The sequence below is a fragment of the Equus caballus genome, chromosome 19 (genome assembly GCF_041296265.1).
Source record: "Equus caballus isolate H_3958 breed thoroughbred chromosome 19, TB-T2T, whole genome shotgun sequence".
Lineage (NCBI taxonomy): Eukaryota > Metazoa > Chordata > Mammalia > Perissodactyla > Equidae > Equus > Equus caballus.
The window spans coordinates 5,883,605-5,896,540 of NC_091702.1; the positions used below are offsets into that span (position 1 = coordinate 5,883,605).

At 56.9% G+C, this 12,936-nt stretch overlaps 1 protein-coding gene across 16 annotated transcripts in view; it reads right to left on the minus strand.

The window, feature by feature from the left end:
• Nucleotides 1-311: 311 nt before the first annotated feature.
• Nucleotides 312-12,936, minus strand: part of LOC138919055 (ral guanine nucleotide dissociation stimulator-like) — a 78,757-nt gene continuing 66,132 nt past the window's right edge. For 5 of the 16 annotated variants that reach the window (XM_070243049.1, XM_070243053.1, XM_070243050.1 and 2 more), the window contains 11 exons: nucleotides 9,670-9,780; nucleotides 8,807-8,917; nucleotides 7,595-7,776; nucleotides 6,048-6,241; nucleotides 5,526-5,905; nucleotides 4,552-4,767; nucleotides 4,094-4,197; nucleotides 3,522-3,591; nucleotides 3,388-3,414; nucleotides 2,389-2,457; nucleotides 1,334-1,955 (listed from right to left, as the gene is read on the minus strand). In XM_070243049.1, the coding sequence (XP_070099150.1) occupies nucleotides 1,563-1,955; nucleotides 2,389-2,457; nucleotides 3,388-3,414; nucleotides 3,522-3,591; nucleotides 4,094-4,197; nucleotides 4,552-4,767; nucleotides 5,526-5,905; nucleotides 6,048-6,241; nucleotides 7,595-7,776; nucleotides 8,807-8,917; nucleotides 9,670-9,780 (1,857 nt within the window). In that variant the 3' untranslated portion in view covers nucleotides 1,334-1,562. The other 11 variants (XM_070243060.1, XM_070243052.1, XM_070243061.1 and 8 more) reach the window with 6 other exon arrangements.

Below are 12,936 nucleotides of genomic sequence, written 5' to 3' on the forward strand. Positions count from 1 at the left end.
AGTGGTGGCTTTAGGGCCCCCCACATTTCCGTGGTGGATGCTCAGCCTGAGAAAACACCTCGACCTCCCATCTCAGGGGTCTGAGGGGCTGTCTCTGCTCCTGGCCCAGCTTCACGATGCTGACACGGACCTGTCCTCTGAGGAGGGGCACTTGGGGGTCTCCTTCAGCAGCCAGGGAGGGGCTGCACCTTCCCCCCTCTCCCACACACAATAATCGGATGACTGCAAAATGTCTTACTCCAATGAGGGATCTGAGAGTCTGGACAGCGTTTAAATTAGCAAAGAATGTGAAAGAACCACCACTCCCAGGCTCTAAGAGAAACAGGACTTTAATACAACAGTCTGCAAATCTGGCATGAACTATTTACAAGCAGTGATTCTCACCCCTACAGAGATGGAAATTGGCCTCAGGAAGGGGTGGCAGGCGGTGGGGCCCTTGTACCCTCAGTGCCCCAGCTGGGCCCCTGCTGCTAAGGAAGAGGTCATACGACAACGGGACGCTCACTCCCTCCTCAGCTTCATGATGGCCGTGCTCTCTGGGCCTGGAGAGATTTGCTGGCCAACTAGCACCGGGGCTCCAGCTGGCAGGACAGGCTGTAGCTACAGGATAGAGTGGCACCTGTGAGCCTCCCACAATCCACAGCCCTGGTGTCCCTCCCGGCATCTGCCCAGCAGCTGGAGCCCAGCTTCCCCAGCCATCGCCATGCGACAGGTCAGGGCTGACAAGGGAGCCATGGACTCAGGCTCTCCGGACTGGCCAGCAGGGAGAGTGCACCTGTTCCTCCCCATGTCCTGTCCAGCCTCACCTCTCGTCCTCACTGAGCTGCTCCATGTCCCAGAACCAGGCCCTGAATCGCTCCTGGGGCTCTAGGTTGTAATTCTCTGCAGCCTCCTGGAGCTGCACGATCTCCATCATCACTTTGTGCTCCTGGCACCAGAGGGAGGAGAGGATGCAGACAGAGCATGCTGGGGATGCTGCAGGGTCTTCAGGGGGTGAGGAGTGGGGCAAGGGGCTGGTCCTGGGTCCTTGCTCACATGGGACCCTCCTTCCCTCCAATTCCACGCAGGACCTACCTGTTCTCAGAGATGGGTAGAAGCCCCTCCCGCAGGAAGTTTTGCTTGATGCCCACCGCTGCCCCCACCCCCCCACTGGATGGGTCTCCTGATTCTCTGTCATCCAACACTCTCAGTAAATGTAAGATGCAGCGGGTGGTGCCCAGGAGAGTTCCGCCCAGGAGCGTCTCTGGTTTCCACGCCCCTCTCCTCCCTGACATGGAAGGCCACAGCTGCTCACCTTTTTCTTTTTCTCGTGGTTGATCACATTGCCCTGGAAGGCAGACAGCAAAAGTCCATCAGAACGAGCCCCCTAGCTATGACCAGCCCCCGTGCACACCCCTTCTCATGGTGCCCAGCTCCAGGTCCAGGAGGGGGCTGGGCCTGACAGAAAACAGGACTTGGACCCAGGCCAGGCTCTGGGCTCCAGAGAAGGGAGGACATGGGGGCCGACACTCAAAGACCCTGTAGCCCAAGGCCCTCTGATGACGGACAGGGAGGCTGAGTCCTCAGGCAGGAAGGGACAGCTCCAGCAGTGTGCTGCCTGACTTGGAGGCTGACTTCTCTCTCGCCTCCAACAAAGCCCATGCGGCTCTGCAGGCGGGCAGCTCTGCTGCTTCGCCAGCCTGGGGACCCGGGACGGGCTCCACGTGGAGCCTTCGTTCCCTCATCCCTAAGAGGGGCACACTGTCCCAGCCCACAGGGGAGCCTGGGAGGCTGTCACGACAGGAAGTTACCACATTCTGACCACTCAGGTCTTGGTACTGGGACTGTGTCTTCCCAAGTCCCAACCTGGTCATCCCCTTCTGGCCCCCGGCCTCACTCACATTTACGTAATCCTCCATGGCAGTGTCCAGCATGATCAGGTCAGTTAGCATGGTGCCCAGGAAGGGGACGATGCCCTGTGCCATTGGGATTAGATGGGATGAGGCCCTGGTCTCAGGTGTCCCCATGACCCTCCCCTGAAAACTCCTCATGCTCAGCCTCCTGGCCCAGCCCAGGGTCCCCACACGGAGCAGCCTCAAACCCTTTATAGCCGGCCCTCAATCCCCACCCCTCACCCTCCAAGAACACCAGACTCCTCCTGGTCACCTCCCAGGGCCTGCTTTTGGCTGGTCACAGGGCCTTTAATCCTTGGCCCCTCCACTCTCCCGACCCATCCTGCTGCAGCTCCCCAGGCCCTCCTCCTGGTCACTTCTAAGGGCGGGTGTCAGGCTCTGCGGCAACAGGAGGAGGGCTGCAGGAGGAAGGCCCCCTCTCTGGATTGGAGCCCCCAGCTGGGAGGGCAGAGTCCCCTCCTCTGACCTTGGAGCCCCTCCCCACAGGCGCACTCACTTTCTGCTGCTGCCTCTTCCGGCCTCTCTGCAGGGTCCTCAGCAGGGTGGCAAACTTGGAGGGCTGCTTCTGCCAGGATTGAGGACAGGGTCAAGGAGGCCATCCTCCCCTCACCCCACTTCTCCTCAGCCCCTCTGACCTCAGCCCTGGACGTCTGAACCAAGTCAGCTGGTACCCATGCTACTCCATCCTCCAGCACACTCTGATTCTAGAACAATCCTAGCTCCAACACTCTCGCTGTGTGACCTTGGGCCGAACGCCTGTCCTCCTTGAGTCAGCCTCCTCATCTGGAAAGTGTGACAACACCCCCTACCTCGCAGGGTCTCCTGAGGACTCAGCGTCAGTGACGGTCTACATGGTTCTGGCTCTCACCCCACCCGGCGTGAAAGGATGGGGCGGGGCTGAGAGGACACTTCGGTTTCTCTTTCATGTGAAGCCTATGAGGTCCACTCAGGAAAGATCCACCGAGCACCACCAGTTTCCTGGACACTTCCCATAAGCCACCTGGGCACCAGTTACTGCTGACTAGGACCCAGGTGAGTGTTCCTGACAGGGACAGACTAGCAGGGACCGTGGTAGGGCCAGTGGGGAGTCACACATGTACAAACATCTGTCAGGCTCCAGCCATTCAGACTCAAGGCTGGGCAGCCCATTTGTCCACCTGGCCTGGGGGAATGCCTGGCAGTGCCCATCCCGAGGGCAGGCAGGGTGCCCTCCTCGTGGAGAAGTGGTGAAGACAGAAGGAGCAGTGGGGGCCTGGCTTCCTAAAGACACACTGAGCTGGTTCACGGAAGGAACATACGCCCGTCCACCCCATGCACGCAACAGCCTGGAAGAATCTAAGTGCTGACAGCGTGGACCAAAATGGAAGGCAGCCCCTGCTCCACCGGCCAGCTCAGCATCCCCTCCGGGATCAGCCCAGACACCCCCACTTCCTGCCATGACCGGGGCTTCCCACCCCACAAACACCTCCCCCACCTGCCCTTGGAACAAACATACCCCATCTTCCTGTTCATCCAGGGAAGACTGGAATTGTACACAGAAACTTCAAGTGAGAAATGACCGTCCACATCCTGCCCCGTCCCCCTTCCCCACACCCCGCCTCTCCCTCCACATGCTAGCCTCCACTCTACCTTGATGAGCAGCTCCCAGCTAAGGGAGTTGTCCTCATCACAGAGCTTTTTAAATTTTCGGTAGCTCTTCCTGAGGGGGGAAAGGAGGAAGGAGAAACTCAGGAACAATGGGGCAGGGGGCATAAGTGCAAGTCCCTTCTCGATGAGAATCTGGAAAATCCAAACTGCCTGAATGAGGATTTTCGTGGGGGTCCTCTGAGCACTGACGTCACCATGGGACTGCAGAGGGGGCTCTCATGTTGGTCACCTGGGGCTGCCACTGCCTTTTCTATGCAGCAGCTGTATTTTGACCAGTTTGGTTTCCCACTGGGCACAGAGTTCTGTTGCTATATGGCAAACACTTGAAAATCTCCACTTTGGTTCAACCTACTATGTGACATCCAGGGAACCTGATTCCTGAAGCAGAACTGGGGGCCTAAGTTGCCAGTGAGGATCAGGGACACTGCACACCCACCCAGGCCCTGTGCCCAGGGCTTACTGCCACCCAGGAAGCTCCAGCCGACGAGAGGGCAATGGCAGACACGTGGGAGCTCCCTCCTCCCCCTGGTCCTCCTGCGGAGAGGCCTCCCCACCTGGAGACCTTCCCCCAGGTCTTCTTCAGTCTGTGTATGGGCACGCTCTGCAGAGCCGAGAGGACTGCGTGCAGGGAGGAGATGTTCCTCAAGGCTCGGCACTCCTGAGGAGGGAGAGGAGGAGCTGGGAGGGGGAGCAGGAGCCCTGTCTGCTCTGGCTTCAGTCCCCCTCCCTTCCACTCTCCCCTCCTGAGTGGGACAGATGGCCAGGGCGCCAGGGTGGCCACAGGTGGACCAAAGAGTAACACTTCCAGGAGGAGGAATTTCGCTCAAAGTAGGAAGGAGCCAGGGAGGAAGTGAGCATCCCACCACTGGGACATGCGAGTCAAGGTCAGTGTGCCCTTGACAGGAAGGACCTAGCGACTGTGCAGGGGCTTAGAGTGCAGCCTTCAGTCCTGAGAGCTGATCAAGGAGAAGGGGCAGTTCCACGGCTCTGGAGAGGGTCTGCCCCCGCCTACCCTGGCCACCTCGATCCACCGCTCCAGAACCTTGGCCCTGCCCCGGGCCGTCACGTTTGGGTCCCCAAGGCAGGACGTCATGACACACTTTACTACTCTGTTGAACTGCACCACTGTGGCCCAGACGGTGGGTGCCACGTTCTCATGTCCGGGCCGGTTTCTTTTGCCCCAGGTGGAGCCCAGACACTCAGAGGGCTCGACGTTCTTGAACGCTTCCTGGGGAGGAGGGGGAGTGTCACTCAGCCCTGCCACGGCCCAGCTGAGTGTCCAAGCAGGAGTCACCGGTCTAAGGAGGGGCTCAGGAAGCTGAGGATGTGTTCTCAGCGTGGTGGGAGCCCCTCGCTTTCATTGTTCTTCCACTGAGAGCACCCAGCACAGGAGGACCCGGGACTCCAGACTGGTGGGGAAAGGACAGGAGCATTTACACACAGCCCACCCCCACACACTGCAAGCTCCAGAGGGCTGCTCCGCTTGGCTCCTCCCAAGGGGGCATCTCCCTGCATCCTGAGCATCCTTGGTCCCAGGCCCCATTCCGCTGCACATTCCCCTGTGCCAGCTACACCCACGGGCTTTGTCAGGTTGTCTCCCTTTTAGTGAAGTACACGACTGGTGCATCACAAATGCTGAGGCTGCTGAGCATCCCGAGCAGATGGCTGGGCCGCCTGAGTTCCTGGCTGCACACAGTGAGTTCTCCTCCCCGACCTCTCGGGCCAAGCCCCACCAGGCTTCCTCTGTGTTCTACTTCACTCCATGTGCTCAGCCCCTCTGTCCAGCAGGGCCTCTTGGTCCCCATCTCTACAGTGTGAGGGTGGAACACGAAGGCTGGGGAGTTGCCCAGATCCCATGGTTGGGAAGTGGTGGAGCTGGGATTGGGACCCAGGTCACAGAAGCCGCCACAGGGAAAAGCAGGTCTGGGCCAGCTGATGGCATAGGGGTGGCCTGCCCCACCCCGCCCTGAGAGCCCGAATGCTCACCGCGTCAATGGCTGTCAGCTGTTCTGCCACGTCCCTTGGGGAGAAGGCCATGAGGCTAGGCTTCCCATCGGGCTGCTTCTTCCCGGTCACTCGACAGGGGTGGGAAGCCTCTGGAACCGGAGCTGAGTCTGCGGCTGTTACTGGAGCCTGAGGTGGAAATCCCAGCAGACCCCTTGGTCCCGTTGAGTCCAGTTCAGGACCTGGCACTTGGGCTGGGGTTGCTGATGGCACTCGCTCGGGGTCTGGAGCAGCTGAGGGCGCTGCTGCCGGTTCCAGCGCTAGAAGTGATGGCAGAAATAGAACTGGAGTTCCGTCCAGCTCCAGATGTGGCCCCTTTTCTGCCTCTGCACCTGGCAGAAGTGCTGGAGCTGGGGCAGGAGCTGGAGAAAGAGAAAGGGTCAGCTACATAAGTTGCTTTCCATGTGCCTTTCCCCAAACAGGAAAGATCCCACTGTCTTTAAATGAATCCCCAGTCGTGACCCACCCACTGGGGTAGTCTTCCAAGCCTACGGTCTCCCTTACCCTCTGTCTCCAACTCAGTGGCCTGGAAAAGGTCCACCTGGATGAGAAGAGGGGTGGCCTGGTGCTTCAGGACCGAGCCAGGCAAGAGGTCCTGGAGATACGCCAACGTCAGGTTGATCCTGGAGTGGCGCAGCATCTGCCACATATCCTGGGAGTTCTCCTGAGGCCGGGGGCCCCAGATGGGAGAGAGGGCACTGGGGAGAGGCATGTGTGAAGAGAGTCACAGGCCTGGCCTACTGTTCCACACTGTGTTCCCACAGCACCTTCTCTGTGCCTGAGCCCCAGAGGGTGGACCAGCCACTCCAATCCCTGGGTGGCTGTCCTTGCACTGGAAGGCCTGGTCATCAGCCAATCTAACAGAGAGCCTGTGTGAGTCTGGTCTTCCACCTGACACTCTTTTCCCAAAGGGCCTGGACATAGCCTGCCCCATCCTCCACGCTCGAGCATCAGGACTGAGGTTGGAGGCAGATTTGTGACCAGGCTGCTCACCACCTACTGTTCTGGGCCCCAGTGGCGGTGCTTAAGAGAGGTGCATGTGCAGAGGGCAGGGAGAGGGAGAGGGAACTGTGGAAGCGAGGAGTCTCTCAGTGGCCGACTCAGCCCAGCCTCTCCTCTGCTTCCCATGGCGGGACTGGCACCCCATGAACAGGTCTCTTTGATTCATTTCCTCCTGTAGGGAAGACCGCAGACCTCAGGCCTCCCACAGAAACCCCAAGAGGTGTGAGATCCAGGGTCTGCCAGTCCATCCATAGCCACAGTCCCCATGGTCTCCTAGCCCCTTCTGTGGACGCAGGAGGCCCTCCCTCTGGACCCAACACCACTCATGGTCTTAGTTGGTCCTTGAAGTCTGTCATCGTGGTCTGACTATGAGAGGATGCGTCCATATCTAGAGGAGGCCAAGAGGGTGTGACATCTAACGTCCTCTGAGCATGAATACTCACGATGCCCAGAAGTGGGCTTCTAGCTCTCAGGCTAGAATTGAGCCCCAGGGATAGTGTCTGCTTCCTTCATTGGACATCCTTAGTGTGTAGGAAAGGGTATGAATGTAGTACGAGCTTAACATATAGTATTGAATGAATGAACCCCATCCAGAGCCTTCCCAGAATTCTGAGTGGGCCTGCGCCTCCTCTGCTGCCCACAGAGACCACTGCTCTGGCCGCACCGAAGACAAGGACCAGGATCAGCTAGATGGAGTCGCTAAATTGTCTTGCCAATAGGAAAACAGTTTGCTTTCATGTACTTTTCCACACTCAGGAAGGCCACAGGCCAGCGAGGGGAGAGGCAGGGAGTCTCCTCATGGGGACGGAAGCTGTAAGCGTGAGGACACGCAGCATGAGCAGCAGCCCCTTCTGTGGAGTCCGGCACCAGGCAAGCGCCTGCCGTGCTTTCTCCCGTGATTTCCTTCAGTGACCCTGTGAGGTTTACCCTCTTACCACCCCACTATTAGGATGAGCAAGGTGACGCTCAGAGAGGTGTGGGGACGTTCCCAAGGCACACGTTTATTAGGTGAGAGACTCCCGCTGTGCTGTGGAGGGGTGGGCACTCACCTCTGGAGCAGCTGGTCCAGGACCTGTGGGGTCGGGTAGAAGGCCTGGTACACACACGGGAAGGTGGTGACGGAGATGGATCTGCCGTGGAAAGATGGTTGCAGGCAGCCTACCACCTTCTGCACTGCGCCTGCCTTGAGGGTCAGCATCGTGCGGGCCTCAGCCACGGACAGGGTGGGTTCCTTGGCATAGCACGTGGACAAGGAGGGGCACAGAGTCAGTGGAGTCACCATGAACCACCAGGGGCATCAGGGTCTGGAGCTCAGACCAGAACCTCCCAGCACCTCAGGAAGTTGTGCAAGAGGGTCGAGAGCCCGCCTTGAAAATGGTTTTGGACTTAAAAGTACAATTTGATTTTTAGGGGAATGACAAACACTCAGTACCTTCAAGGCATTCTGTGACCTGAGGAACAATCGCACCGCTGTGCATTAAGAGCCTGTGTTAAGAGCATTATCCCAGGGAGTCATCAATGAACATCCCCACCACAGACAGGAGCAAAGAGATGATTAGTGACCTTCCGCCAATCTGCGGTTCTATGTCATGGCAGACCTGGAAAACTTAGAGTCCATTCGGACACGCTTAAAATGTGCCCTGTAGTGTTGGCTCAAATGGCAACAGAATTGGGTCATGTCAAGGTCCAACAGCATCGAAAGGCTGAATCACTGTGCAAAATGTCCTCCTCTGTGGAATATGATGAAGTCACTTAAGGCCTCAGCTCCTGACCTGAGCGGCCTACAATGAGTTGCCATGTTCTGTGCAATGACAAGTAGCAGAGAAATGTATATTATCCTGTAACCCCACAGCCATCCTCTTTGTGTGTAAATCAGCCCAGCAAGTGTGATGATTCCTGAGGCTTGGAGCAGGTCTGCAAGGACAGTGGCCTGAGTGCTACAGCTTCACAGCCGGGTAGTTACATCAGTGAAAACAGGAGCAAAATGCTAAGGTCCTCATGGCCTCGTGAAAAGTGATAACAACAGTAAACATTTCCTCTATGATTCCAAGAAAAATGTGAAAAGTGTCTTTCCACCCTACCCCACAGCTGGCTCGGGAGGAGAGGAGGCCCAGACTCCTTCAGGAGCAAGGCCGTAGGACATTCCATTGGGAAAGCCCTGTGAGGGCCCCAGGGGTGTGCTCAGATTCAGACCTGGGTTCCAGGCCCACGCTGAACATCTTGGGGGGGTGGGGGTAAAGACCTTCTGCTCCTGCTCTCACCTCAGACCGGCACAGGATGCTGCTGGCGGCATGCTGCTCCTGCCCCTTGACTAGGGAGGGAGAGAAGTCGAACCCAACACATAACTCTTCAAACATCTCCTGAGTGGAGTTCTGGAAAGACAATGCCCGGCAGACGGGCCAGGAGGCATCAGGAGCCTGCTGGACATCGCCATAGGGGGACACCCCCATGAGAATTTCTGTTCCCTAGTTCACGCACAGATGGACATCTGCACAGACATCTGACCAGGGAGGGAACTAGATGAAACTTCTAAGGCTCGGGATTAACACAAGGGCAGAGGAGCTTGATCCCCAGCACCCACCTGCTCAGCTTGCCAGCCTGGGGTATGAATATCACAGACACACCAGTTTTACAGCACGTAACAAACTGCTCTGATTCGAAGTGTTTTGTGAGATGACAAGGTGCAGAGAAATGTATAGAATCCTGTAATCCACGCCCATGCTCTTTGTGTGTAATCAGCCTAGCAAGTGTGATGATTTGTGAGGCTTGGAGCAGGTCTGCAAGGACAGTGGCGCTGAGTGCTACAGCTTCCCAGCCGGGAAGTTACATCAATCAAAACAGGAGCAAAATGCTAAGGTCCTCATGGCCTCGTGAGAAGTGACAACAACAGTAAACCTTTCCTCTACGATTCCAAGAAACATGTGGAGAGTGTCTTTCCACCCGAGCCCTCAGCTGGCTGGGGAGGAGAGGAGGCCCAGACTCCTTTGGGAGTAAGGCCGTAGGACACTCAGTGGGAAAGCCCTGTGAGGGCACCAGGGGTGTGCTCAGATTCAGACCTGGGTTCCAGGCCCAACCTGAACATCTTGGGGTGGTGGGCGGGGAGACCCTCTGCTCCTGCTCTCACCTCAGACCAGCACAGGATGCTGCTGGCGGCCTGCTGCTCCTGCCCCTTGACTAGGGAGGGAGAGAAGTCGAACCCATCATGTAGCTCTTCAAAGATCTCTTGCGTGGAGTTCTGGAAAGACAGTGCCCGGCAGATGGGCCAGGAGGCATCAGGGGCCTGCCTGCACATCGCCACAGGGGGACACCCCCATGAGGAATTCTGTTCCCTAATTCAGGCACAGAGGGACGTCTGCACAGACATCTGACCAGGGAGGGAACTAGATGAAACTTCTACGGCTCAGGATTAACACAAGGGCAGAGCAGCTTGATCCCAGCACCCAGCTGCTCAGGCTGCCAGCCAAGCCCCGGAGTATCAATATGACAGACTCACCTGGCTGACAGCACATAACACTCTCCTCCTGCCCAGGAGGGACCGACTCCTCACCTGCTGCCTTCCCGCACAGCGCCCACGCGTACATACACACACCGACACTCACACACAAACCCTCACACAAGGTGCAAGGGCTATGGGGCTGCTCAGGTGGGATCCGAGTTGTGTCCTGCCCTACAGTGGGCTGCCCTGGGCTGCCCCACATTACCTTTGGGTACCTCCTGCCAAATTGGCCATGAGGCTTGATCCGATGTCCACAACAACACAACAGTCTCACACTCTGGGCTTTCCTGAGCCTAGAGCCTCTGAAAACTGGTACACAACAAGTAAACATGTTGTACTCTGAAGTGTCGCCAGTCAGATGAACTGGCTAGGGGTCTGTCTCTAGAATTAACTGCCTGGTTACCAGAGTTCTAAATCTGTTGGGGTCTATCGCCAAGGAAGTGAGGTCACTTTTTCAAGATTCCATTACCTGGGCTGCTTCCTGTAATCGGACCTACCCAAACCACCCCCATGTCTTCTTCTTAACTCTACATGAGGAGCTTCCACAGCCCCCGCCACAGCTCCCTGGGAATGTGATGAGGGTCCCAGCTTTGAGGAGGCAGAGCAGAATTCAGACCTCCTTTATCTTACCAGTTCTCTGTCCTGGAAAACTCATTGTGCCTCTCAGGGCCTCCCCAGTCTCCAAACCTGCCCAAGGGGAATCCGCCTAGAATCTACTTGCTAGGGACATCATCAGGTGTATATGAAATAATATCCATACCACCTGTGAGGTGGTGTCAAGTGCAAGTAATGCACAAAGAGATGAAAGAATTACGAGAAGGGATGTAGCATGAACACCACTCAAACCAGGCCTGGGTTCAGCAATGCGCTATTGCAACAGGCACTTCCTCTCTTGGCCTCATTTCAATGTCAGCACAAGGAGAGGGTTGATGAATGAAATCCAGACACTGTCATCCTCTGGATTCAAACCTCTCCATTGTTTCCTCTTCTGTTTAGAAAGAGACCCAAGAGCCTCATCTTGATCTGTGAGGTGGGCAGCCTTCACCGTGGCTCCCAGAGATCCCCACCCGTGGTACACACATCCCTCACAGATTCCTGTGTGACCACTGAGTGATTAGTGACTGGCTCTCGCCAATAGAACACAGCCAATGTGGACGAGTGTCATGTCTAAATTTTAAACACAGAAAGTCTCTCACTTCTTTCTTATTCCCTCTCTTAAGTTCCGTCTCTCTCTCTTTCCCGTGTCTCTCTCGCTCTCCTGTCCCTGAGCTGTGGAATCAAGCACACACGTTTTGAGCTGCCATACACAGAGGCCCACATGGGAGAGAACCGAGGCAGCGCCCAGGCCAACAGACAGAAAGGAACCCATGCTCTGAGTCTAAAGTGCACCTCGACTCCTTTGAGTGAACCTGAGAGGAAATTCTCTGCCAGTCGAGCATCACTTGAGGCCGCGGCCGCGGCCTTGAGGCATCTTGAGCAGAAGAACCAAGCTAATCTATGTCTGATTCCTCCACCACAAAAATTGTGATATATGAGGCATTTGCCGTTTACAGATGCAAGGCACTGGAACCGTGATTTCAGGCCCCAGGATCTGGCCCTGCCCTCCGCCGCCTCCTCTCTCCCCCCAGGCTCCCTCCAGCCACACTGGCCACCTTTCTCACATCCTCTGGCCAAACCCCCTTCTGCCCATGAGTGTCTACAGCAGGGGTGCCTTCTCCCTGACACGCCGCTCCCAGACTTGTGCAGGGCTGGCTCCCTCTTGTCATTCTGGTCCCAGGAAATGTCGCCCCAGTGAGGCCTTTCAGACCCCTACCCGGTTACCCCCGGCCCTCCCTCACAGGCCCCTGAATGTCCCCTCAGCGCTGGCTCTTTCCCCTCTCATGTCTTTGCTTTCATGCTTTTGTCCTTGTCCCCTCCAGAGTGTGAGCTCCTGACTGGCAGGGACCACTCAGTCACTGTCAGCCCTGCACTTACACCCACCTGAGCACCTGGCACAGGGTGAGCGCTCGGTGCACAGTCGCTGAGTGAAGAATTGTGAAACCCGTGTCCCCTCCTCCTGCTCTTCACCAAGTCAGACTGTGTAGAGGAGCGCTAGTACCAGGAGGAGTGAGTTCTCTCTGAGGCGGGGCACAGCCGGAAAGGCCTCTGCACGGCTATTCGCTGCTCCAGCAGCTGAGGCAGGCTGAGTGGGCACCGTGTAAGTTTAAGAAGTCAGCACAGGGACTGGATGCACACAGCCTGCGCAATGACACCACCAGTTCACTTAACATCCGTCACCGAAAACAGAAAAGTAAGTGTTTGCTTGTGATGAGAAGTTTAGCTTCTTGGTTCTTAGCAATTTTGAAATGTACCACACAGCAGTGTTAACTTAGGCAGTGCTGTGTGGCAATTACATCCCAATAGAAGTGACAACAGTGAAAACCCAACCTCATTGGGCACCACTGACGCTGGAGGCTGCCTGCCCCCTGGTGGCCAGCACCAGCACTGCAGCCCTGGCAGAAGCCACCACACAGGAAGTCTCTTTGGGTGTCCTCAAGGCAGAGGCTCCCCACTGTCCCAGGGGTAAAGGAGCAGGACCTGCAGGCTTCCAGGCCGTGGGAGGAACCTCAGGAGCCTCCCTCTCCCTCATCTTTCTGTCCCTCCACTTGGGTGTCCTTTTTTCTCAGGAGGCATCCTGACCTCAACCAAGGCAATGATTCTCCTCTCCAGCCAATTGAGGACCTCGGGAGTCCAACAAGGACTGGTCTTGTCCCTGGACTCTGGCCTTAGTTCACAGTGCTCTGGCATGTTCTTCCTTATCCCAAGTTCTCATCCACCCGAACCCCCAAACCTCTCTCAGTTCTAAAGGATCTCCTGCAGGTGGGAAAGCATTTTCTCAGGTGCTCAGAGCACAGG